This window comes from Betta splendens, chromosome 10, assembly GCF_900634795.4.
Source record: "Betta splendens chromosome 10, fBetSpl5.4, whole genome shotgun sequence".
NCBI classification, from domain to species: Eukaryota; Metazoa; Chordata; class Actinopteri; order Anabantiformes; family Osphronemidae; genus Betta; species Betta splendens.
The window spans coordinates 18,335,508-18,361,764 of record NC_040890.2 but is presented as its reverse complement, the minus strand read 5'-3'; the positions used below and the strand labels follow the sequence as shown (position 1 = coordinate 18,361,764).

The window sequence follows — 26,257 nt, the reverse complement described above, 5'->3', positions numbered from 1 at the left end:
TCTCAGCCTCCCTCCAGAGGTAACACATCCCAGGCCACCGGCGCCGTCTCCGGGGAACGGAGCACCTAATGGAAACCTGGCGTCTGGCCACAAAATACCGAACAATTTATGGACAGCGCCGAGTGAGAGGAAAGGACTGATATGTGTGTGTGGGGGGGGGGGGGGGGGGGGGGGTTTATGAAGGAGAGAGGAGTGTTGTAGAGATGAGAAGATAGGCCGGAAGCTGGTGAGCAGACGGAGCCTATTCAAAAGAGGAATGATGAAATAAAGCGTGGAGTGAGACAAAGAAACAGAGAAATGGAGGAACAGGCATGTGACGAATGATAACGGTGGAAGTGGAGCGGAGCTCCTTTTGTCATTGCTGCATTATTTTGCCTTAACACTAGTTAGTTGCACCAAACACAAGCAACAGGCCGGTGCTAATGTGAATGGTGCCTTTGTTGTTCAAGGCTGGTGCTCAGCTGCTTTCTAAGAAGCTGGAGTTGCTTTGAATGCACATGTCACACGGCCCGAAGCTTGGTTTTTTCACATGACAACCTTCCCAGCCCTAAAGTGAGTTCTCAGAAATATGAATTATATCTAGGCAAGAAGTGTTTTGAGGGTTTCAAAGGCCTCCAGCAGCTTCTTTTAGCCACATCCTTCAGCCAAGCATCCAAACACAAATCAAACCATTTGTGACTTTCCGCTTCGGGACCAGATGTGCGGCCTCGCACAGAAAAGTCTCATCGGCACCCGTTTTATTGCGTCTTCTGTCACATCGCTGCAGACACATTGGAGTCATTGTAAAAAATAACAATATAACGTAACATTAATTGCAAGGTGCTTTGTCTCACGAACAAAGCCCTGTGGAATTAGAAGGCGAAGCTTTGACTCACACCTCGCCGTGCTGTGACCCCCCCACCCACCATCCGCTCCTTTTTGTGCCAGAACCAGTTATTATCTTTTACTGTTGTTTTCTGAACTTTACAAGAAGCCTCTCCGGCGCTTTGATGGGGTAAAAGGGGAGTGTGGGGGTCTGTGAAGCCCCCCCAAAAAACAAGGGCGACACAGAATAAGTTCAAATGGAGAATAAAAAGGCTTATTATGGAGCTGCCAAATGAAAATATTAGAGCCAGACTTCATGGTGGAAGGTGATTGGTTAAAAAGAAGGTATCGTGGGTAAACAAGAAAGATGAGATAGAGCAGAACTACAGTGTAACAAAGTCAGAGATTAAGAAAACACTTTCCAATGATTTCCATCTAAACACAGCATAAATTGAGAAGCATAATCTTTAACACTGAAAGCTGTAGATTTGTAATCTGAGAACCCGAGGCGTGTATTTAACCGGCACCACTGGAAGTTTCTTATATAAAATGGATTAGAAACAAATGTTTGCACTCATGTGGATATAATCAAGTCCGGGGCTCTGCGGCTGGCCTTTCAGCCGAGCTGCACTGCACTCGCGTTTCCAGGAACCGGCCACAAGGACTGAATGTCTCTGGGAGAGCTCAGTGCAGAGCGTTGAGAGAGAAGCAGGGAGGAGGGTGGGGGCCGCGGGAGAGGAAGGACGTCTCTTCTTCTCTCCCTCCGTTTCTGGTTGCTGGCAATAACTGTCAGCCACCCGATCTGCTTCCAATTACCGGTGGAGGACGATGTTAGCCCTCTTCCTGCCCGTTATGTCTTGCACATGCAAAAACTCCAAAACATCCTGGAGTCTCAACCCTGTCGTCTCACCCCCCCCATCCCCTGAGAGCATCCCATCTTCATGCAGTGGAGGGTAAAATGGCCACAGGGTCATTTTCCTGTCTCTTGGAGGCTGGTGACTGGTCAGGGGTCAAAAGAACAGTTCAGTCTTTTACTGAAGGTATATAGAGAGGAAAGTGGAGACATAACCGCTGCTAATGAGCTTTTCTGCCACAGTAAGTGGAGACGCTGTTTTGGTTATAAATTTGCGCCGTAAATTAAGAGAGACTGGATGATGTAAACCAATCTGCTTCCTCCTCGGGCCGCTGCACGCTTGAGTGCAGGCAAGACGCAACTAATTATGATTACAAACATTATATTCAATGCAGATTGTGTCACTACGGATGAAGCCATAAACTAGTCACACATGAACAGAGGTGCTCTGCAGTTCTTCTATTTGCAGAGCGAGGGTCTCCATCGATCTGAGCAGGATTTGTTGTATCTCGCTCAAGTCTGGGTTGAAAACTGAACGTGTGCTTTATGAGGCATCATTGATTGTGATTCTCTCTGCTAGAATCGTGACAAACTCTTCTTATTTGTTTACTTCCATCTTTTGAACAGCTGGGCTCCTTTTTGGCTAACGTAACACAGTTGAGCATATTTTGGCAGGAGTTCAGAACTAAATCTGTCATTTCTCTGGGCCTGGAAAGCATCAATTTTCTAATTGTATGTCTTCTCTTGTGCTCCCTGACCACTCAAACTGCAAACATCTCTTCATTCACATTTATAGCCTGTTTCCACCACAAACTTTTCCAGCAAAGCGGGAACCATTTCAAGTCAGGAACCTTACCTGCATACGGACCAGAGGAACCGGGACTAAATGTAATTACTTCCAGAGTCGGTCCATCGGACAAATACAAAACCTGCAGCAGCTGCATCAGGAAGCATTCAGTTCCTTTCAGTGGAAGCTCAGTTTTAGGGCCATGTCAACATCAGGGCAAGAGCTGGTTTCATTTCAAACTAAACTTCACTGTAGGAACACACAGCATGTACACAAACAGACAAAAGACAGAGCGCTACCTTTGGGACATCGATAGCGACTTCCCTCATGGCGCTGGGCTTAACTACAGTCAGGGCCCATTGGAGGTCCTGCAGAGTCACCGTCACTGAGCCCATCAGCTGCCGGTCCGATGCCTGGGGGGACGCCGACAGAGCTCGCCTCAGTGCGTGCAAGCCTGTGGAGGGAAACATGTCATCACCTACAACAACAACCAAAGTGTCCCATAGCATTAAAGGAGAGATCCGGGGTCAGATACAGTGATAGCAACTAAAAGGTGAATCACACAAAAACAAAAGGCAGTTTGAGGCAAATAAAAAAGGGATATGAAACTTAAAAGAAGCAGCGCTGGTGTTGTTGTGGCTTGAGGCTTCTTCTAACAAAGCCACATGTGCAAAACCCAATGCTGTTCACTCAAACAAGCTTGGACATGCTGTAATGACACACACCTAGCAAATGAAAATCTCTAAATGAGCATTAAGTCCCCTTTTGACGGCAGACACCATCGAACCCGGATTATTGGGCAGGAAGGAAAGTCGGCCGCGGGGACGGGAAGCGCACGTTTGAATACGGCTCCAGGTCCCTCTGCATCTCAACGAGGACAAAGCAGCCAAAACAAAGCGGGCTGCGGCCAAACCCAAAAGCCTTTGTTGGGCATTGTAAAGGATTTCAAGGGGAATCGATGTAATGGAGACAAACAGCTCAGCAATTTACAGAGGAGATGACGGAGCAGAGACGCAACGCAGGCGCTAAATCAAGGCCAACGCGGCCGTCGTGTCAGGTTGCAGCCTTTTCTGACAGTTGCATTTCAGCTGTTCTGTGGTTAAGTGCCTTGCTCATAGGAAGCTACTGTAAAGGCTGCAAGGATGTGGGAACTTCCTGTCATTGGACTTCTATTTCAATACTTGAGCTGTCAACTGTGCCAGGGGAGGAAATGAAGATGGATCTGGGCTTTTCTGGGGAGAGGACGTTCTCCCTGGTTCGTCTTTCGTCTGAGGACAAAGCTGGATGTGAGGATACGGATTCTGAGCGGGTTCACAGGTAGGTCCCACGGCAGCGGATACGTGCGGGGGGAGCGTGCAGCTTGCATGCAGCTGTGCAGCTTGAACCCCTACAGGTGGGACGTCAAGACAAATGAATTACACACCAAACGTGGGCAATGATTAGCAGTTACAGAACCAGCCCACAACCACTGGGTCTCCAGCGCCGCGTTGGGTAACAGCGGGTTGGACGCAGCCATTCCAGATGCATATGTGCGCACAGCTACACACACACACACACACACACACACACACACACACACACACACACACACACACACACACACACACACACACACACACACACACACACACACACACACACACACACACACACACACACACACACACACACTCTCTCTTGGCTTCCTCTTCTGAGCAGAAGGGGGCGGGAGATGGGGTGACGAGAGCTGAGGGGGAACGGACGTGGTCCAGGGCTGGAGGCCAGGGAGCAGACAAGAAGGGATTTATGATCAGACAAGACTGCATCCTGTTTATATTTTCCAGGACCCGTTCGACCAGGCGAGGGACAGACGGAGAGGAAGGGAAGAAAAAGGGGACGACGCACAATCAATGCAGGCAGGTTTATCTTCCATGAGCACTCAGAAGTGAAGTCGATGTGTTCCCCAGCACCGGCTCCCTGGTGCACCAGGCCTTTTGCTCTGCAGCCCCAGCCTCCACAACCCCCCCCCCCCCTCCTCAAGCCTGATCCCAGAGCTCCAAACATCCCATCATTCCACCTGGCTGCCGCGTCCGCTCTTCATCTGCATTAGTGTTTCAGACTGCACAAAAACATCTGGCTGCAGTGGAAGAGACGAGGCAGGACGGGACAGGATGTGGAAGCCGGGGGGGGGGGGGTGAGAGCAGCGGCCGCATGCACCACACGCGCTGAACCCTCGGCCGCCTGCTCTGCGAGGGTGGAGGGTGGAGGGCTCGCAGATTCATTTCCAGATATGAATCCCAAATCCAGCTCCTCCATGTCTTTACTTTACCACAGACTTTAAAGCCTCCAGTCAATAGCAGAGAGCTGCTGCACAGTGGCCTCAGGGGCTGAACACAGCTGACAAATGTTTCATAAATGTTTCACTAAGAATCCTATGAAACTGTCTGGAGTCAATCGAACACTTTGCCAGCAGTAATGAAAAGCCTCAGACGCAGCCCGTCCAGAGGGGAAATGGGCTCCATCAGCCACAGAGATCCGAGTCCAGCCCCGAAGCCCGGAGGGCAGCGGAAACTCCATTCAACAATGCGACTGACATTTTGCTTCAGGGATTCTCTCTCCTGACTGCGTTTGGCTGACTCCAAGCACACATTTGGTTTAGTTATGAAAACATCCGATGGGAAGAGGGGAAAAAAAAGAGGCAACACAACACAATTTAATCTAAACCTTATGTGGACTCATTTTCTTCTCCCTTTCTTTTTCGTCCCCCTCCTTCTCAAAATGCTTTAAATTCACCAGAACTCTGGAGGGAATTGGAAGAAGGGGCCCTGTAAACGCACAAGAATGCACGTTTGCAAAACATAACACCAGGGCCCAAACTAGGTATAGAGCAGAGCGAGGAATCCGCTTTACAGTCGACGCTGGCCAGGCAGAACCCAGGAGAGCGGCTATTTGTGGTCTGCAGCGGGATGGTCTTAATTAGGTGGGTCCAAACCAGACCCTGCTCTAAATCAAGGCATTTTTCCAAGGGTCACCTCCGTGCGCCCTCCTCCCAAACCGGCCAACTTCACGTTTACCACAATTAAGCCCCTGAATTTAAAACATTAAACTACTTTTGATTACACAGCAAGCGACTTTAAGGCAAGAATACCTCACTTTCTTTAGGCCTTTGTGCAGCCAAAATTAAATCCTAATGACCCAGTGGTCCGTGAAATAACTTCTATTAAAGACCAGGACTGGGAGAATATTACAAGGCAACGAGTCCACTCTGTGTTTGTGTTCATAACAGAGTTCAGCTACAGATCTGCTTTCAGAAAACCTGAGCATCTGCTTTATTAACTATAAAAGCTGCTGCCATTTATTAACATAGTCTGTCTTTCAGCTATAAACTCATAATGACTGGTATCCGATCTCAACAGACGCCTAACGAAGACTAAAAAGCCCCAAGACGGGAAACGAACACGGGCAAATCCCAGTGGGCTTCAGAGCATTGGTACTGGTAATGAGTGAGCCTTTCACTGGTGGGTTTAGGCTCCATTTGTCCTTGTACAGGAAAGGGGCACTTCAAATCATCACTGAGGAAAACACCTCTATCCTATAATAAAAGCTCTGAACTCAACGTATCAACATCTGGACAATCACATAATCTCATTGCTACTGACAGTAACACAGTCATTCTTGTCACTGTGCAGCTGGTTTTTGGAGGAAAAGTGAATATGAACTTAAATCACGTGACCACGATTTTAAAATGTGGCATCAAACATCAGGTGGTGACAGAGCAGAGCTTTTAAAAAGACTTTCCTGCACTTGCTCACGTTTTGATTGATTTTCACGGCGCCGTCCTCAGATGAATTATGAAATACTTCAGGCATTACACCATCACAGAACCACAGGAACGTTCTCATTACTGGGTTCTTCCGGAGCACTGGGTGCACCTGTATTTACAATCGCCAACATCTGGTCCCGCGAATAATACAGTATGTCCTTCTGAGGGACACAAACACGCAGAGACGACAAAGACAAATACACACACTCCGGCGCACACGCACGCACACACACGTGTACACACCCGCACGCACGCACACACACGCACGCACACAAACACAAACACACACACACACACGCACACACCCACACGCACGCACGCACACAAACACACACAAACACACACACACATACGCACACACACTGCTGTCAGTGAGTAAAGGTAAGTGCTGTTTAGGGGTGCAAGGAACACATTTCCGGATTTTTATAAACAAAGGCCTCAAATAAACCTCACTCGCTGATACGAGTGAAATTTATGTGGCCTGTCCTGAAATTCCTGCAGTGTCTTTAAAAGGACAGGCGACTCGGGAGGAGAGCTTTATAAGGAAAGGCTTTTGCTGTAAACATCAGCAGGATATTCAGCTCTGTTTGGCTCGTTTCGGCCTCCGCTGCAGAAAACGGGGCTCCTTTTTTACTGCAGTTCTCCCTTCTTAAAATCCAGAGGAGGAACTTCTATAGGCCTCATTTCCTGCGTCTGTCGACCACAAAGATCAATAGTTTGTGTTAAAAACACTCAAGCACTAATTGTTTAGGTTGGAGGGATTTCCACTGAGCGCGTTGGCCAAATCACTTTACACATTTAGCGAGTAAATCATTTCCACCGTTTAGTCTCAGCTGGAGAACGGGAGGCTGAGTTTGTGGCCCGACCTTCAGTCAGTCCTTTGTCACAGTGGAGAGCAGTGAGTTTATGATTGCACATGATCAATATTACTGGTCCTTTTAGCTTCAGTGGGCTTCCCCTGTTTAGAAAGGCTTGTACACACACACACACACACACACACACACACACACACACACACACACACACACACACACACACACACACACACACACACACACACACACACACACACACACACACACACACACACACACACACACACACACACACACACACACACACACACACACACACACACACACACACACACACACACACAACCTGCACTGTTTAGACTGTGGAAATGAGTCATGTGCCTGCACCGGGACCAGTTAAACGGCAACAGGATGATAGAGAGACGCCCAGAGTCTCTGAGGCTCCGCGAGACCACATGATAGCTGCCAATACCACACAAAACACCTAAAGGGATTCATTATGAAAAGCTGTTTTGTATCATCCGCTGAGCTGGGAACAGGGTCAACGCAGCGTTTGCAGAGATGAGATCAGAAGAAGTCAGCGCCTCAGTGGTTAGAGTGGAGGAAGTCTTTTCAGGGAACCACATATACAACACTCAGCCGGTTTCATCTTTATGGCTCGAATCAGTAGATCACATCATTTGCCCTTTCTTCCATTACACAGTACAGAGTCACAGCTGTGGCCTCGCCTTCCTAACATGTTTACATTATTCTGAGGCTGCGAGTTATAACTTCATTTAGCTTTTTACCCCAAAAGGAAACACTGTGTGTATGAAAGCTCTTGTCACAAATTAGAGCTTCGTGTTGACATAAGCTGTGATTTATCATATCATATATGAAGTTTCAATCCACCATCTGGTTCGGCCTTGGAGCTGCAGCGTCACAGCTAACAACCAATAAAACATATCAGACGCGGGACTTCTGCAGCCGCGGTACGAGCCTCAGTCCGTCCGGTAACAGCGTGCGTGCCGACACACGTCCGACATGAAGCCAGTCACGATGACGTGACATGGAGCTCCATCAGACTGGTGCTGGCCTGCAGCCTGTGACTAACACAGTCCAGCAGATCATTTTAATGTGTGCGTAAATCTGTCAACCTGTAAGAAAGTAGGATGAGAGCCAGGTCCGCCTCAGGCACACGTACTGGGATGGAACCAGTTCAGAGGAGGCCGCGTTACACGGAGGGTCAGCGTCGATCCTTAAAGCAAGACTCACAGGAAGCTGTAAGTGCTACAATACACGATTTGTCCAGCAGAGGTCGTCATTTTACAACTCCGCAACATCAACCAGGAATGAAGACAAAAATACAATATTGTTGCACATATTGTGAACACAACTGTCTGGTGACAGTGAAGCTTTCATGTTAAAAAGCGTCCTTGTTTTTTCCCTCTAGGTTGAAAAAGCCTCTCTTCATTAAAGAATCCCAGCATTGAACCTGGATCCCATCAGTCTGAGCGCGTCATGCAAAGATGGGCTGTTCTTGATCGTTGGATCGTTGTGCTCAGTGGAGGCTTTAAGGGATCTGAGGTGACCCTGATCAAACCAACTTTAACATGAGCTACGAGTGCGCTCCTGCATCACGTCACCCTCGAAACTGGGCAATCCGTGACGAGCGGTGATTAAATGCCGATTATGTAACACATCTGTCAGTAAGAAGTTGCTCCTAGGGTTCAGCACAACTGACTGGACAAACAAAACCGTCCGTAATGGTGCCAATGTTTCCATCCGTTTATGTCCCCACACAAACATAATGAAAATGTGAGCACAGAAACCACTTGGCCTTGTTGTCTTTCCTCCTGCCTTTCTCCAGAGACCAACTACCCATGCATATGTTCAGTCTTATGGCAGGATGTGTGTGTGTGTGTGTGTGTGTGTGTGTGTGTGTGTGTGTGTGTGTGTGTGTGTGTGTGTGTGTGCGCACACGTGTGCATGCGCATGTGTGACCCTAGTGCGTCGCCGTCTTCGCGACATCGTCCCCTCGTTTTTATTTCTCAGGAAGCGCTGCGTCCAACAAACATTCCCGCATTGTTACCTGAGCAGCAGAAGGAAACAACTGCAATTCCTACTTCATGTGTTTTTGTGCCTCTCTGGCTTTTGTTCGCTTCAATGAGGGCAAAGGAGGAAAAAACAGATCAACTCTGGTCTGGGGTCTTTGTGAGGGTTGGACTTGAACATAAATCAAATTTACAGGTTTTCTAAGATTAATCAATTATTACCCGGCGCCTGTGTTAGTGCAGGGATTCTGGTTTGGAGGTTTTGGCGGAAGCAAAGAGCCGAACGGAGCCAGGACGGCTCCTCCTGCCTCCTTTTGGAGAGCCCTGTGCGGATGCTACATGGCCTCCACACAGCAGCCCCAGCTCCTTCCTCAACTGGAAATGCAATCCACCACAAACCCCCGGCGCCGGGACCACCCAGGAGGCACAAGGGGTCACACACAAAAAACAAATGTGCATGTGCTCGTATAATCACAATGCAGCACATGCAGATATATAAGCCCAATGTGTTTGTCCTCAGGATGTGAGGTGGATTTGTTTGTGGCGTTCGGGGTGAGGGGGCACAGGAATTTCACAACTAGTGGTGGTTTCAGTGGTTTCTCTCACTGGGATTCGAACGCCACAGAAACTCCCAACTTCCTCTTTGGCAAAAATCAAAGAGTCGCTGACCTTCGGTGTTCAAAGGGGCTGGAGGCATGTCAGAGAGTCCTTGAAAACATCTCGTAAAATTGTTAAAAACCAATTTGGTGAGGAAGAAGTTAGTCAAAGATGCGGTCGGAGCGAAAGAGCAAAACAGGAGACGGAAAATAACAGAAAGCCTAAAATGCTACAGCACCATGAAAACGGTTATTTGTATGCCATTTGTTTGTTGGTCGGATGCCTCAGCCCTCGAGGCAAACCAAAGTACTAAAAGATGGCGAGTGAACATTTCTCGGCTGGCTGCCATGTGCAACTTTTGTTTTGGTTTCCCAAACGATGTCGGTTTCGGGAAGTGCAAAGAGGCAAGTGATGCGAAGCCCAGCGGTGTTTCACAACGGCTCTGAGTAGTTGCTATTGGTTTCAGATGCACATTTCCAGCACAGCTTGGTCTCCAGCTACATGTTGTGACGCCGTTCGCTCACCTGCTTCTTTGCAAATGGCTGCCAGGTCGGCGCCCACGTATCCGTGAGCGGCGTCCGCCAGCTGCGTCAGCTCGTCGGCGCTGGCGCTGCACGGCACCGAACTCAGCTGCTTCAGCAAGATGTCGGCCCGGCCCGATGCACTGGGGACGCCCACCTGTGAAAAGGTTTTCACACACAGCACACAGTTACAGAGGTGCTGAACTGAGCTGTAGGACGCGTAACTGACAACAATTACACAGACAAATGCTTTAAAACATTGACATCCCCAGTTTTTAGCACATTGAATGAAAATGATCACATCGTCACAGTGGGCCTCAAAGAAGGAATAACCTGTAGTTAATAAGTCGGTGCTGACCTCCAGCTCCTTGTCAAAGCGTCCCGGCCGCCGAAGGGCCGGGTCGAGGGCGTGGGGCCGGTTTGTGGCTCCCAGAACCAACAGCTGACCCGAATGACCCTCCTGGAGGATAAAACAGACACGTGGTGACTCATAGTTCAGATTTTATTTGGTTTGATGTGTTACCAGTATGATGGTGATAAGTTTTAAGTTGTTTTTTTATCTGGCTGAAATGATTCAATCAAATTCAGAAGACTTAAACCAACAAATGCTGGATCCAGGCTGCGACATGTCAAACCTCCGCTGCTTAATCTGCTGTGTTGGCTCAGACATACGCCACAAATTATGTCTCCAATTGTTGCTTTTGAGTCATAAATATCATATTTCCAGGCGCGCTGTAAAACGGCGCTGCACATAATGTAACTTTGTGACCACACGTTTGCGCTTCCATCCCACTGGTTTTCAGTGATTCAGACACGAAACCTCAGAATTCAATGCTAAGCGTGACCAACCCCTGAGCTTCCTGGGGTGGTCCGGCTGCAAGAGAAGTGGTTTCTTCCACCTTTTAGCACAGGAGGAACCCAAACAGATTCATTACAGTGCAAGCGAGTGTCCTCAACATTCCACAAACCAATCAGAGCCGATGGCTTTGGAAGCGCTGGTCTGGAAGAGTCACAGCAGCAGGCAGGGAGTTGCTGTGTCTGTGTCTCTGTCCAAATGGAGTCTGGGGACGAGGAGCAATACTCTGCTGATAAAGTTATTGCAGATTGGCCGGTCATGGCAACATTATGTGATTTCTTTCCCAGGCTACCATTTAGAGTAATCCGTTTTCTCATCAGAGAAAAGTGGACAAACGACGCCCCTGAGACACAGCCCACAGCGTCTGAAGAGCCTCCAGCGTGCAGAGATGACTTTTGCATGACAATCTGGAGTTTCACTGAAGACAAAGTCGAGCTCTGCGGTGGAAACCCAGGCCCCAAGTCACATGTCTCACTACCGTGTGACAAAGCAATGCAGTCGGTCCTGCAATAACTAACCTGATGCAGAAAACATGAGCAAAACTTGAATCTATTCGGACTGTGATGAGATGTCGACCCGTACGTGAGTATTTGTACATAAGCATTAACACAGAGCAGAACAGATACGTACTGAGCCAATCCCGTCCATCAGGGTCAACAGAGAGGCCACAACTCGTTTCTCCACCTCGTTCTGAGCAGATTCTCGTTTAGGGCACAGCGCATCCAACTCATCAATGAAAACTATAGCAGGTTTCCTGTTGAACCATCAAAATATGAAAGCTTATAAACACTGTGTGAGACAGACTTAGCATGATGGTTTCTGTCCTTTTTAAATGCACATGACAAACATTAGGGAAATGTAATGAACAAAATATCAACAAGATGTGAGACACAATTTACCTCTGAGCAGCTTCAGTGAATACCTGTCTCAACCGAGCTTCAGTTTCACCATAGAACCTAAAAAAGACAAAACAAAACAAAAAAAACACTCGAAGCTCACATCACGGTGAATACTGTCATTCTGTTTCTAATTTCTCCACAAATTATAATGGTATAAAACAGGACTTTTTGGCCATACTTGCTCATGATCTCTGGGCCGTTGATCACGACCATGTGAGCCCCGACCTCGTTGGCGATGGCTCGTCCAATCATGGTCTTCCCTGTGCCCGGGGGCCCGTACAGAAGCACTCCTCGGGGGGGTTGGATCCCTATGCAACACACCACATGTATCAGCAGGAGAAATCTAATTATTTAAACTAACCTTTTACATGTATATTTCACAAGTCTGTGACTCACCATAGGTGGAGAACAGCTCAGGGTGTTTCAGAGGAAGCTCAATAGTCTCCCTGATAACATCCAACTGGCTGCTGAGCCCACCAATCATGCCGTATGTGACCTTTGGAACTTTAGCTTCAGAATCCGAATCTTTCTGCCGCGCTCTGTCTCTGAAACTAACTTTAGTAGAGCTGGACAGGCAGTAGAAGGTACCACTACTCAGTAAACCGGCCGGTGGCACTGTCAGGTCTTTTCCTGTCCGCCCTGAGCTGACTGCGCTCTCCAGACTGACAGCATCCTCTACTGACCCTGGAGGAGAATTCTGAGTGATGCTAGAAGGAGTGCATGGAGCAGAGGGTGATAGGAGGGAGGTGAGGGGGACTGGTCGACGTGGAGTGCTAGCTGCAGGACCTGAATCTCCAGGGGTGCCTGGTGACCCATCGACGCTGGTGTCATTCACAGCGAGCAAGCTGAGCTGTAGTGAGAGGTCGGCTGATGTGGAGTCCAGTACAGAGTTCATCACAGATGACTCTTCTGTGTCAGGACCCAGTCCGGGGGGAGGAGCTGGTCTCTCAAGGGTGATGCCATCCTCCCCACTTATGCTCTCAACCCTAAGGCTGCATGACCGGCCAAAGTAGGTCAGCGAGAGGACATTTGTTGGCAGAATGATATTCCCAACTGGCACAAGACAAACAAGCAAAATTATTTCAGCACAGGAAACAAGAAAAGTCCGTCATCTCAGCTAAAACAGAATCCAAAACTACATGACATTATCTGTGTTTTAAAGCCTATGATGACTTACCAAAAGACCTCAGGAAGTAATTCTTGAACTCCTCAGTCTGCAGTGTGTTGTCTACTGACCTGAACAAGTAAACATATGTGAAAACGCTTTATGTAATATTATGTGTCTTAAACATCATGATACCATTAATTTAATCTTGAAAGCAGGAAGGTGCATTGTTAAGATTAATTAAAATCAATTCAACAAATATTTTGAAACTGAAACACAGAACGCATAGATGAATTACCTGAAATAAACATTCCCTGTAAACAGACTGTAGGGTTTTAAAGTGAACCTACCGCATGCAACCAGCAGGTGGCAGCATTTATTTGCACTCAAAGAAAAATTAGACCAAAGCATCAGGCAATAAATGTCTAGTTCCTTAAAGATATAAATATATTAGTTATATTAACATAACAACCAATCAATCTATCTAAATTCCAGCAGAAATTTTGCTTTTGTTTCTTGTGCAAGTAACAATAAAACACAGGTAACTATAATGTGACTGTATTGTCTACTAAACACAGAGGACTTGTACCTGCTGGATAAAACCACCTCCACAGCCTGGAGCACGGGGCCGGTGATGGGGTGCAGCATCACCTCTTCTCCTGTCTTCACTCTCAGGTTGTTCTGGGCACATTTCTGAAGGCCAATCTTTCCACCAGGAAAGGAGGCGACGGGCCAACCCAAACACACCTGCACAAGACAGACGAGAGGCAAGAAGCATTTAATTACTAAAAGGCCTGTGCTCACTTTGTCAGAGAGTTGGAGAGCCAGGCAATTCAATATAAACTATCCATCCAAACACAGAAGAAAGAAAGATACCTCCTGCTGTCCTGTTCGACTTGTGAGCAGAACTGGTCTCCCGATGCACGCACCAACTGACTTCATAGAATTGAGGCTCAGTTGGGCTAAAGTTAATCGGCAACTTTTAGGTGTTTTGTCATCAGCTGTGAGGGAAAAAAAGAAGATGTAAAATCTGAATTTGCCTAATTACTCACATACATAAAACACAATCAAACACAGTTACTGACAAACAAAATTAAGGACCTGAAAATAATTAACTGTCATCTACCACACGATCATGTTTGCTATTTAGGCCTAAACAAGACGGTTTAAGTTTTAAACAGTTTAAAAACACATTATTTTTGTGTTTTATCTCCTCCAGGTGGGAGATATTCTCAATAAACACTAACATCCCACTTTATGATAAACTTTTTTGACTTTTAATCTCTCTGGTTTTAACATTTCCTCTAGTGTCAAGGAAACAGCCAAAACTGAAAGCACAGACCAGTGGCTTTACAGGTAACCAGACAAACTGCATAATTCCAGCCACCACAGACGTCTGATAGTAATCTTGCAGACTGGAAATGGGCTCAAACCTGGGTAAACGTTGCATGAGAAATGTTTTAGAGCTAAATAGGCCAAACCACTGACAAACAGACTGACTCGTTCACACGCACGCTTGTCTGTCTGCCTAAAAAAACTAATCAGGTGTAAACAAACAGTAAATGTGATAATAAAGACTTAATTAAATGTTAAATACTGTTTAGCTTTGAGCTCTGTATCAGTCAATGAGGGAGGAAAGAAACTGCAGAGAAAGTAATGAACTGCAGCATCAGCTAGTACTGGATGGAAATATTAGTGTCTGGAGAAAAGATGGTGGCTTCAACAATAGGTACAAGACGCAAACCAGACCTCAAAATGCTTTAAGAAACCTTTTGAGGTGGAACAACCTCAACAGTTTCCTGGCACGGAAAAGATTAAAAGAACTCTGTAGGTAGGTTTCAAAATATGCTTTACAGGATGTCAAACTTAAAGGGAACGACAGGGAATCTTCGAAAGACTCTTACTAGAGTTTTACGTGCTTCAAAGTAGGACAGAGAACTGGTTTCATTGTGTGTTTGCCGCAGGAGCCATGTCAGCGTTTCACTGATTTGCACAGTGATGCTGAAACGACCGCAACAACTGTAGTAGTGAACGCATGCACAATTCTACTGCCAACATGAAGCAGCAGCATCACGCAGAGCAACGAGCGGCACCCTGGTCTGATATCACACCAGCACGCAGTACTCATGCTGTATAACAGTCTGGTACAAAGTTTGGGACTTGTGTCTTTTATACCTTTATCAATGAAATCGATGACATTGAATGAGTTGCAGTTTGAGCTCTTGGAGCTTCCTTCGTCTTGGCCCGTTGTTTGCAGACTTGAGGAGTCAATGGAGCCATCCTTTAGTACAAGCGAACTGTCCCCTTCACTCACTTTTTTAGATTTACTTTTACTTTTCTTCGAAGACATTTTAATAGAGAAAAGCACCACGTGAACGCGCAAACATGTGTAAACATATAGCGCCGTCGTACACTTCCTTGTTCTACATTAGTCCCGCCTCCTTTTACCGTAAAACCTCGCGTTAATGCATGAAATTTTGAACTCAAAACAAATCCTGTAGATGTATGTGTTGACAAAACATTGCGTTTTATGGCGAAATGTTCTGCGTTGATAAAGTGGAAACATATGTTTAGCTAAGTCAAATACAACGACGGTGCGTTAAATAGCATCACAAACCCATGGGCTACATCATGATCGTCGGACCAGTCGTCTTACAACAGTATTACGGTATTTATGCAACTTCCTGTGAGGACGTAAGACGTAACAGGCGCGAGCCGGACGTAAACGGAACATTTCTCCCCTTTCTCCCCTTTGTGTTGTTTGTGTTGTTCATAGTGGTGCCATGGCCACCGGAGGCTTTCTGTCCAGATTTTTACAACTAGGGCGGGGAAGGTTCGGGAAGGGAGCACCTCGTGCCGCACTCTTAACGGTCCGTGTGTTGTCACGCGCTGCAAGTCGTTCCCAGTTACATGGAACAGAGCGCAGCAGGGTTCTGACGGGGAAAGAGGACCGGTTCGGTGGAGTGACAGTGGACCTAAGTGAAACCGGTTTAGCTCAGGACGTCAGCGAAAGTGAATTTAGCGAAATACTGCGAGGTACGAATAGAGAAACGGAGGCCGAGTCACGTGTCACCTCCTGCCTTCACGTTTGACCCTACTCTAGGGTCCAGTCCAGGTTAATAGTCATAATAAACAAGTTATGATGGCTTCAGCTACTAGTGACATGATGTGTACACATAAATCAAACAAAAGTAGAATCCAGTGATTTAAGTTTTATTATTTCATCATTCTGTTAAAGTAAATCTGTTCATATTTGACTCAGCATTAATAGACACAGTACTGTTAATGCAAAATATAATTTCATCTCTATATTAACTCTTGCTAAATTGTGTCTCTCATCTTTAATTCTCTTTCGTCTTTTGGAACATACACTTTAGCTTTAAACCAAGCTTCTTTACCACCTCCGTTGTTTCGGAGCTGCTTGTTGAAACCTGCACTGTGCGCTCCACAGAGTCTGTGGCCCGGTGGAAAGCAGAGCGCAGGGCAGCGGTGTGGCTGCGTGTTCCCATCGCTCTGAGTCGATGTGCCGCCGCCGCCTCCTGTCACGGCTTCACCTTCCACCACGCCAAGCACGACCACGCGGTGCTGTCCCTCTGGTTGGGAGACGGCCGAAGCCGCCTGCCGGCCTTCGCAACGCACCAGGTCGGAGTGGCAGGTATCCATCCACGCGGCGTGTTACACAGCAGAGCACACACTGGAGCACGAGCACGTGGAAACGCCTGGCGCATCTGTTTTTGTTAAAAGACACAATATTTGACTGATGCGTTACTTTCTGCAGTAACAGGAGTTGTGCTTTTTCAATAGTCAAGATAAGATAAGCGGTGGTCAACTCCTGCTCAGATCACTGATGTAAATGAATTCTCTCCTCTGGGAGGAAGTCAGGGCAATACCGAGAGTTGCTGGTGTTTGTGCTATGCTCGTGTTTGTCCAGCAGAGGGCAGAGCAGCATCTGTCACCTTTTCCAACCAGTGTCATGTCAGAACATGTCCAGAGCATCCTTCAGAGTGGGATGGAGACCAGAATTCCCCTTTTGTGATGAAACACAGGTCATTAACTGAAAGAATTGGGTCTGTTATTAGTTGGAACAACACACACAGCTCATGAGCAACAACATGAGTTCAAAAATACTTAAATGCTTAGACGTTATCCGAAATGTCAAATGCAGGAAGCCCCCCCCCCCCCCCCCCCCTTCTGTCCGACCTCCGGGTCGGCACCATAGACATAGGTTGATGAGAAATGACATTGTTGGCCAGGTCATATCTAAACAAACATCCTGTGTCCCCTGACACTGAGCCATAACACGACTTAAAATGGAAAAGGAAATACTTTAGAGCTGAAATATAAACACAAATTAGCATCATTATTGTGAATCACTAGGAGTGTTTCATAGTTCAGTGGAACACACAGTGATTCATGGAACCTCTAATAACAACATTTCAGACCCTGTTCGTTCTTTGCGGTGCCTCCACCTTAAAGTTTGCCCTAAATTTGTAAAACTACCTGGACTAATTAAGCGAAGTGAAGTCACAGCTGCAGAGTCAATATGACATAGAGTCAATACCAGCAACTATTACTGTGACTCTGTAATGACTCTGTAATGTAGGCAGAAGCATGCGAGTCCTGCCTCAGCCGCTGCTCCTCTTGTAATTCCTGTCCACTTCTCTCCGCTGCCTCTTCTGAGCGTTCCGTTTCCTGGCCTGCAGTCCACATAATGATAGCCTCCCCTCGCAGCGCCTGGGCCTCCTCCTGTGAAGCGCCATATGGCACAGAGATCGGGGATTACATCAATTTCCATCTGGAAGTCCAAGTCAGGCCTTTCAGGCAACCCGTCCCATTCTCTGTCTGTGACATTCAGTTAAGGAGCCCGTCGCGCTCGGTCGGAACCAGAAAGGAACGTGGACGCGGAGCAGCAAATAGCTGCCGCTCTGAGTCACTGCCTAAAACTAACGTCCAGTAGAGAAGAATGTTGAATGGTGATGTTCAGTCATTCACAAGCACAGCTGAGTCACCAGGCTCTGCTTGGGCTCAAGAAATAACAACGATTTTCCCATACATGTTCAAAACTCTTTTTATGGGACGTTCGTGTGCTGTGCAACATTTCTGCTACATTCAGTTTTTAGTTCACACTTTTGGAGTAAAGTTGTGGTGCTGACATTTAAATCAATGCTTTTGATGAGTATGTTAGTAAAGTTGTCGGGAACAACAACCCAGAAACAAATTTTTCTATTTCTATCAGCTGCACTGAGCTTTAAAACTCAGTGTTTGTTCCCGATCTCGTTAGCATCGTCACATTTTAACAATAGACGCTGACGTGAAGAACGTATATGGAACCTGTAGCAGCAGAAGAGCTGAGTATTTATGAGGTAACAAAAAGCGAAACTTACTAGATTTATAATACTATATATAAAAACATAAATGTATCGTCAACCCTCCAAAGTGTGAACAGCGTGTTTTTGCTGCCCCCTAGTGACCAGAACATTCAAGTATTGCTGTTCATCATAACTACCGTTTAATTTTTGGTCTGTCGTCGTGAGCAGAAGAAGAAAATAAACTTGTGGATTCCTGAATTATTTTCAAATGGCCTAATTGTCACCAGCAGAGACGAGCTGTGAAATATGGACGAAGCAGCTCTTGTACCGTGAGGCTCCTACTCAGACGCTTGGATCGCTGATGTTTGGTCCAGACTAATATTCAACTTAGTTAAATGCCTGCCTTTAAAGTGTCACTACAGTAAATGCTTGAGTTCCCTGTGTGGCTCAGCCTGAATGCTGCTTGCATAACGCTTGAAGGACGTGTTTTTGATTTTCCGTCTAGGTGCAGTTGTTGATGAGTCCACTGGAAAAGTCCTCGTCGTCCAAGACAGAAACAAGGTAAAAAGTAATCGAATGGTCTGAACCAAACTCATTTCATCCATGAAGTTGTATTAATTCACTATTCAGTCTAAACCAAACACAGTAAATGTAGAAGGTCGATGGATGAAAAGGCACAAATGGAGCATCCGGAGGACGTCAGTGATTAGCTGTGTTTATTTAGTAAGTTGTGTGTTGCCTCTGTGATACAAACACAGTCAACAGTGCTCCACACAGCGTTAGTTGACCTTAAGCGAGCCGCGTGTTTACATGAGCTGAATGCTCCCAAACAGCTCCGAGGCGTCTGGAGCTGTGTTGTCGTACGCAGGTTGTTACCAGGCTCACTCGCAACAGGCCTCCTTTGAAAAGCCTCACGCACCCATTTGTTTGCATCCTCAGTCCACCACTGTGAGTTTGGCACCGGTGTTAATGACACAACCAGGCTTTAGAAACACCAGGAAACCGGAGCCGATCCCAACAAGCGGCTCAGACTCCATATTTCGGCTTTTACTGTGTATTGACATTTTTCTGTTTCTAAACTCACGTTAAGAAGTTTAAAACATGCAGAGGAACATGTCCCTGCCTGGATCCTGAGGGGTGAAGTGTCACCGAGGCTTTTGTCCAGAAGCACAGTGAAGCAATTAGTGGCCTGGAAATGCGAGGAGTGTTTTATCTGGTCCTCTCCTCCTCCTCCTCATCAAGCTGTTTACTGGAAACACGCTTTAACAGTAAGAGTCCGGCCTCTGGCAGCAGCTGCTCTCCAGCACACTGAGCCAGTTCAGACCTCACCAAGGGTTGCGAGTTTCCTGAAAAGGAACCCGGACATTATCACTTTCCCGTCAGTGCTAACTCCCCGACGGACCTGAGGCAATTACATTCTGAATGATGTAATGGTCACAAAGATCAACTTACTCATCGGCCAGTGAAAACTGCACCATAGTTCCTGGTACTTTTTATCTTCTCAGTGAAACTCTCGCTGTTGACTATTCAGCTTCTGTAAAAATGAACCATTTCCTCCACTCTGATTAACATTCCACAGCATTTGTTTATTTCTTCATTCTAAAGATGCCTTCAAAAATATAACAGATACGGTTCTGACAATGCATGAAAATGAATGCTATAGTGCATTTGTTCCCCACAGAGAGAACGAGGCCTGTTTAAGACAGTGTAATAATTAAAGCGTAGCATGACAATTCTACAAAAAATATTTACACAACAATGACATAATTTAACCAGCAGCAACTGTTATTAAATATCAAGGGTTAAGTGGTGAGACAGTTCACACATGAATGTACAGGTTTAGAAGTGAGACATTAAATCTAACACGTGAAACAACGGCTGGAGACGCATGAAGTGACTTGTTTGAACACATGATCAACTAAGATGGAAAAAAAAGCTTCAACGTAAAGATGAGACAGGTTTTCTGCAGTGTACATTTACAGTAGTGCCATCTGTCACACTTAACTTTATATTAACCTTTGTCTTGAATTCTAGACAAAGAACGCGTGGAAGTTCCCCGGTGGTTTGTCTGATCCGGGAGAAAACATCGGTGAGTGTCATGAATACAGTACATCTACCTAAGAACAAAAGGCCATAGTACAATGTTTACAGGTGTTACATTCATTAGAAATATACAAAAAAGGCACATCACACTGTATATATGTCAGAGACTATCTGTGTGTCTTCTAAAGCAGCTTTAAACTTATAGACATGATCCAACACAAAAAGCAGCAAATCTCTTCAGTATATATTGTTCTTCCTTTCGCCCTCCTTCTGCTCATCGACCTACAGTATGAGCAGGCTCTGACAGGGAACATAAATAGGTCCTCTCAGTCAGGCCTTCATGAATGCCTCCATCACATGCCGATTGGGTTTCAGGTGCCACTGCCGTTCGTGAAGTCCTTGAGGAGACTGGCGTCCGCTCCGAGTTCCGCTCCCTGCTGAGCATCCGGCAGCAGCACCAGCACCCCAACGCCTTCGGCATGTCGGACATGTACATCATCTGCCGACTCAGCCCGCTCACCTACGACATCCACTTCTGCACGCAGGAGTGCGTGCGCTGCGAGTGGCTGGACCTGGCCGAGCTGGCCCAGACCCACAGCACCACTCCCATCACGTCCCGCGTGGCCCGGCTGCTGCTTCGCGGGCTGGAGTCGGGCTTCGGCCACATCGACCTGGGGATGGAGGAGCTTCCTGCCGTCTACTCCGGCACCGTGTACCAGCTGTACTACAGACAGCTCCCTCCTCCACTGAGACCCTAGCAAGTCCTCCCCCAGGCGGTTAGTGTGTGATGGATGGATGGATGGATGCACGCACACGCCGCTCAGTATTACTCATAGTTTTTCAGGCACTACTTTTACTGTTGAGGAAACATGGTGCAATAGGCTGAACTACAGCGTTCATGCTTCTATAGTACCTATGAGACGAGCACATAGGACCTGAAATCTTTACATGATCTGGTACAGTATCTAGTTACTGGAAAACAAAAGGAAATTATAAAGTAGACAAGTGGAAAATAGTTCATCAAGGGAAAATAATGTTCAAATTTCTAAGACTGGGAATAATCAACTTTTAACCAGAGAAAAAAATTCCACATTAATTCATTCCATTTGTCTGAATTGTGGGATTTTACCAGGAAATGACTGGGACCTGGAAAATGAATTGTTACCAAATTAATAATTCAAAGTCGATGTCAAAGAGAGGGAAGATCTGTCAGGATAAATGCTGTTAATGTGTTGAGTATAAGGTCATTAACTAAAGAAGGACGTCTGTCGATCTCAGTCTTTCGGTTTTTTTCTCTGGAAGCATAAAAGGCTGCAGATTATTGGTTTTACTTGGAGTCAGTCTGGTGTGAATGTGCCACTGTTTGCAGGTAAAGCTGAATAATAAAAGTTGATAAAGGTTCTGGGAAAATAATGCTAGTAATAATTACTTGAGCATGGCATTCGGAAGCATCACAGCTATTTTGGGCAATGTTGATGGGACACTTTATCTTCATTGCCGTCACATATTCGTGTTTGTCGTTGCCACTGAGACGTTAATATTTCTAGCTTAGCACTTGGCCGACATGGGAAGGAAGAGAATGGCCTTCTGACCCGGTCCGGTTCTGTTTCCAGACTTGTACTGGCCGGTGCGCTTCAGGGCCACGTACATGTTGGGGTACTTCCTGGAGCGGTACGTGTTGTAGTTGTTGCTCTCGAGCCGCTCTAGAAAGTGGCACTCGTCTGTAGCTCGTCTCTAGAGAGGAAGACACAAAGTGGAGCTTCGTCAAACAATCAGCTGAAGAGGAGGTTCAGGGGACTTTAAGGGGAGAGTTGGCTGCTGCAGGGCAGCTTTTTGCTTCCAGAACAAAGGACTAGTGTCTCACTGCCGTCCCACTTAAATGCTTGGAAAATGAAGAAATACTAAAATACCGAGAAGAAAACTGAGAATCTACAAACCACGGTTTGGGACAAGTTAGTTTTTTCTTAAAAACAATAAATAATTCATACATTAAAGTATAATTTCCCATATATGAAAGTATTTTATAGAATTTGCTGCATAAATGTTTCTCTCCTGTTAATGATCTTCTCTCATTACATTCATCATTTACTGTATGTACAGATGTGATCACTGGTGAGGGCATTTATTTAGTTATAGTTATATTTCCTTTAGAGGACATTGTTTATGTCCCATATGTTTTTGTAAAGGGTGAAATCTGCCACGCTGATATTTCTGTCATTAAATTCCCACATGAAACATCTTAGAACTAAAGGCCACATTTATATGTTAATGAAGCCATTCTCCAGTGGAACCACTTCTGACAGAGAGATTTTCGCAATCATTGTCTTTGTTCCGCTTCCGTTAATCGTGACTAAACACTAAACCAGGAACGAGCCAAAGCACGAAGCAGCCAGACAACAAGTCAACGAAGACACGAAGCAGAGATGAATTCATAACCGCTCTGAAAAACCTGCCTCCTGTCGACGTCGCTGATCAAGTCTATTGCTTCTTAACTAGAAGAAAGCTCAATGCGTTCGCTGCCCTGCTCTGTGTCTAACGGGAGCCTTTTGTTTATAGATGACACTGACTGCGCATCCATAAAGCTGTGGAATAGAAGACACTTGACTTTGTAGCAACCACAGAAACATTAAACCATTACATCAAAGTAACAGACGGCTTTTGCTAAATATAAACATATATCCTAGTATTTTCTATTTTAAACCTACAAACACCATGGGAGGTCGGCTGGTCTGGTGTTAAGTGTTTTCTACACACACACACACACACACACACACTTAACATCCTGTAGCTTCTCATTAGGAGGAAACGCTTCTGGCCACTTACACGAACTGTGCACCAGCCGTCACAACCACCAAACCACATCAGTCCACAACACTTCACACGTCCCCTGTTGCTGTAAACTTCAACACTGTGGCTGCCAGCGCTGGCAAACGTGTGCTGGCTGCTTCACACGGGCAGGAAGTCCGTCCAGAGCAAACATGAAACAGGCAGGAAACAAGTGTTCAGAGTCAGGGGTCAGGGCCGAGGGCTCATCAGCAGACGGAGGCTGTTTAGTGGGAAGAAGATGCTTCTGACACTGTGACCTTTTTATTCCACATGCCGACGGCTCAGCATCAGCAGAAGTCACTAAAGGTGAGTCACTGACTCCTTCTAAGCAGAAGACATTGACTGTAGCTGTTCAATACTACAACAGTCTGTGAAGCCACTGTGAAGAACCCTAACCTCAGCCAGTTAATGGAACCTGATGAAAGCTGAGGTCACTCACCGCTCCAAAGAGTCGCCCGTCTCTGTTCATCGCCAGATAACGGTTGGCACAGACTCCTTTAATGATCACCTCCCCCACGGAGGTCGCCTGGAGTTGGAGCTTTACTGAGGAAAAAGAAAGGCAAAACATTTGTCACATTCAAAGGAGGAATTTAAAAAGGGTTTTATCACAGACAGCCAACAACCTGCAGTAAAGTTGCTGTTGGTGAGATTTTAACATGGAATTAATTTATTCAAAAAAAAAAGGTTTTAGAACGAAGTGAGATTAAATTATCCAGTAATGTATCAACCAAAACAACAGCAAACGATTAAACCCCACCTGATTCTAGTATTTTAATCAGCCTTCAAAGTTGTCATCACTTTACAATTAATTGCATTCACTGTTCAGTCAGGTAAACACATCTTATGCCTTTGTTTGGGCGCTAATATTTGCAGGTGGAGCTGATTCCCGTCTGCTGCTCATCTGACAGCTTCACCTGCAGATGCCTCAGGACAGAGCAGCCAGCAGAGCATCGCCTGCACGAAGCCGAAGCCATAAACAGGAAGCAGAGCGGCAGAAGCTAAACCAGTGGATCTGTCCAACATTAAAAGTTCACATGCAGACACACGTGTCAGCAATTAAAGTAGATGCCTGCATGAGTTTGGGCCCAGATCAAGGGAGGGTTCTCCTCTGGATGTTTACTGGTACATTATGCCCCACTGATGGTGAACACTGGCAGTGTTTACAGTGGGGTCCTGTCTACAGAGGTGAAGGTCCAGTCCAAAAAGGCATTGTGGTAAAAAGGTAGCTGCAGACTCATTCCTGCTTGATGACTCACTGTGAATAACTATGGCGCGTTTTGTTTTTCAAAATAAAGCTACGAAAAGGTTAACATTCTTGGACATTTCACATAAATCTCCTGAATTACCCTAAAAACAGCTCCTCTCTTCCTGAACGTGTTCTATATCGGGACTTTCTTGGGCCACACCTGTTTGGAACTTCAGTCTGTACTCATGAAGGTGTTTTCCTAGGAAAAACTCCAGATTCACGTTCCCTCCCACTGATGCAACTTATTTACACACAAGCAAACGTAAGATGTTGCGGACTGTGGTGCCATTGGGCCGTCTGGATGATTAATCTGACTTGTGTCGTGTGACACACATTAACAACACTCAAACAAATTCCATCAAGGTCCCACTTCTTTAGAAAATATGAAATCTACGTCTCTGTAGTAGACGTGCGCTTATTACAGTCATGTTTACATTATAACAATAACAGAATAACTTCACCCGTCACCGTCCATCTGTTCCTACTTTTCTGTAGCATGTTACAGGGAACATAAAGAAGCGTTGGGAATGTGGAATGGAAGGACTTACTATGGGGGTCGTTTTTCTCCCGGATCCCATCCACTCCCCCGTCCGACCTTATTCTCAAGAAGAAGCCTCCGTTTTTACAGTACAGCCTCTTGGGGTCCTTGAAGCTCCCAGGAGGAAAGCCGCCGCCGCCGCCGTCTTCAGGTGTGGAGGGAAGTGTGGTGATTTCTCCCGTGGCCATGTCCTTGTGTTCCTGCTTCCTGGCGGCTGCGTCGTCTCCTCTTCAGCGGTGCAGAAGCCCCACGGAGGCCTCCTACCTCCGGTTTCCTCCTCCCCTCCTCCACAGAGCCTCACACAAACTGACTGCGCTTAACCCCGGAGGTCAGGTTGCGCGAACACCCCCCTCTCAGGGCAAGTGCCCTGTGAGCGCAGTAGATCTGAAGCAGGAGACTTCTTAGCGGAGCTTTTACTGAGCGTCGCTGCTGAGAGGCTGGAATGGTCTTCTCCCAGGATGCACACAGGTTTGCCCTCGCGTCCAGCCGCCTGCAGTGAGTGTTTAAAGCAGGGCAGCTGGCTTAGATCTTTGTGGAGGGCTTTTCCCCTTTGGGCCTCAGTTCGCATGCGCCCTAGGAGCACCGACACACACTCGCATGCTCACGCCCACTAGTGCTCGCCGATTTAAGCAACCAAACCAGGAGAGGAGGGCAAACGACGAGAACAGAGCCGCAACAGAGCCCATGTGTTTATCCGTCTCAAGAAGAAGAGAGACAAAGCGAAAGCCAGCAAGTGGCCAAAGAGTGATTTAGTTGCTTTACTTTTTCAGTATCAGCTAAGAGCAGAGTCGTTTCTCTTGATTTTCTGACCACTAGGACCACACGTTTGCCAAAATAGACAATCTGGTCTGGGTTTCTGGGGAGCTGTTACCACATCAGGAGAACTTCAGCTGGGACCTCGCTTGAAATCTCTCTAGAACTGAGCAGTTGGTCTGACATCTGACCAGAACATCAGGGCAACTAAGGTCAGAGTCAGGGAGGGAGCTGATGCTCGGGGCCGTTACAGCTTCACCCTAATGTATTTGCAGCATTTTATTTCAGCGAACGTGACATGAAGCGCACTCTCTGTGAGGAAGTTGAAGGTGTCACATGTGACTGAAATCTCAAAGACAGAAACACACAATAGGAAAGAGTTTTAGTTTAACGTGATCCATCAGTAGTTGACTTTTCCGTATAGCACACACTTCTAAGGTTGCATAATCGCCTAAACGCTTATTTAAAGG

At 46.5% G+C, this 26,257-nt stretch overlaps 3 protein-coding genes across 3 annotated transcripts in view; 1 reads left to right on the top strand and 2 right to left on the bottom strand.

The window, feature by feature from the left end:
- Positions 1–15,827, bottom strand: part of spata5 (spermatogenesis associated 5) — a 22,353-nt gene extending 6,526 nt beyond the window's left edge. The window contains exons 1-11 of the mRNA XM_029165999.3: positions 15,248–15,827; positions 13,949–14,073; positions 13,662–13,819; positions 13,145–13,203; positions 12,364–13,020; positions 12,146–12,275; positions 11,968–12,024; positions 11,699–11,822; positions 10,571–10,672; positions 10,216–10,369; positions 2,744–2,898 (exon numbers count right to left, since the gene is read on the bottom strand). Of these exons, the coding sequence (XP_029021832.1) occupies positions 2,744–2,898; positions 10,216–10,369; positions 10,571–10,672; positions 11,699–11,822; positions 11,968–12,024; positions 12,146–12,275; positions 12,364–13,020; positions 13,145–13,203; positions 13,662–13,819; positions 13,949–14,073; positions 15,248–15,422 (1,896 nt within the window). The 5' untranslated portion in view covers positions 15,423–15,827. The remainder of the gene's footprint in view (positions 1–2,743; positions 2,899–10,215; positions 10,370–10,570; positions 10,673–11,698; positions 11,823–11,967; positions 12,025–12,145; positions 12,276–12,363; positions 13,021–13,144; positions 13,204–13,661; positions 13,820–13,948; positions 14,074–15,247) is intronic.
- Positions 15,765–21,545, top strand: nudt6 (nudix (nucleoside diphosphate linked moiety X)-type motif 6). Its single transcript, XM_029165909.3, has 5 exons — positions 15,765–16,108; positions 16,524–16,727; positions 18,887–18,942; positions 20,416–20,470; positions 20,800–21,545. The coding sequence occupies exons 1-5, from the start codon at positions 15,856–15,858 to the stop codon at positions 21,180–21,182; spliced, it is 951 nt and encodes a 316-aa protein (XP_029021742.1). The 5' UTR covers positions 15,765–15,855; the 3' UTR covers positions 21,183–21,545.
- Positions 21,546–21,692: 147 nt separating this feature from the next.
- On the bottom strand, positions 21,693–26,093 carry fgf2 (fibroblast growth factor 2). The gene is made up of 3 exons (XM_029165912.3): positions 25,045–26,093; positions 23,690–23,793; positions 21,693–22,158 (listed from the first exon to the last, which is right to left on the bottom strand). The coding sequence occupies exons 1-3, from the start codon at positions 25,220–25,222 to the stop codon at positions 21,973–21,975; spliced, it is 468 nt and encodes a 155-aa protein (XP_029021745.1). The 5' UTR covers positions 25,223–26,093; the 3' UTR covers positions 21,693–21,972.
- Positions 26,094–26,257: the final 164 nt, after the last annotated feature.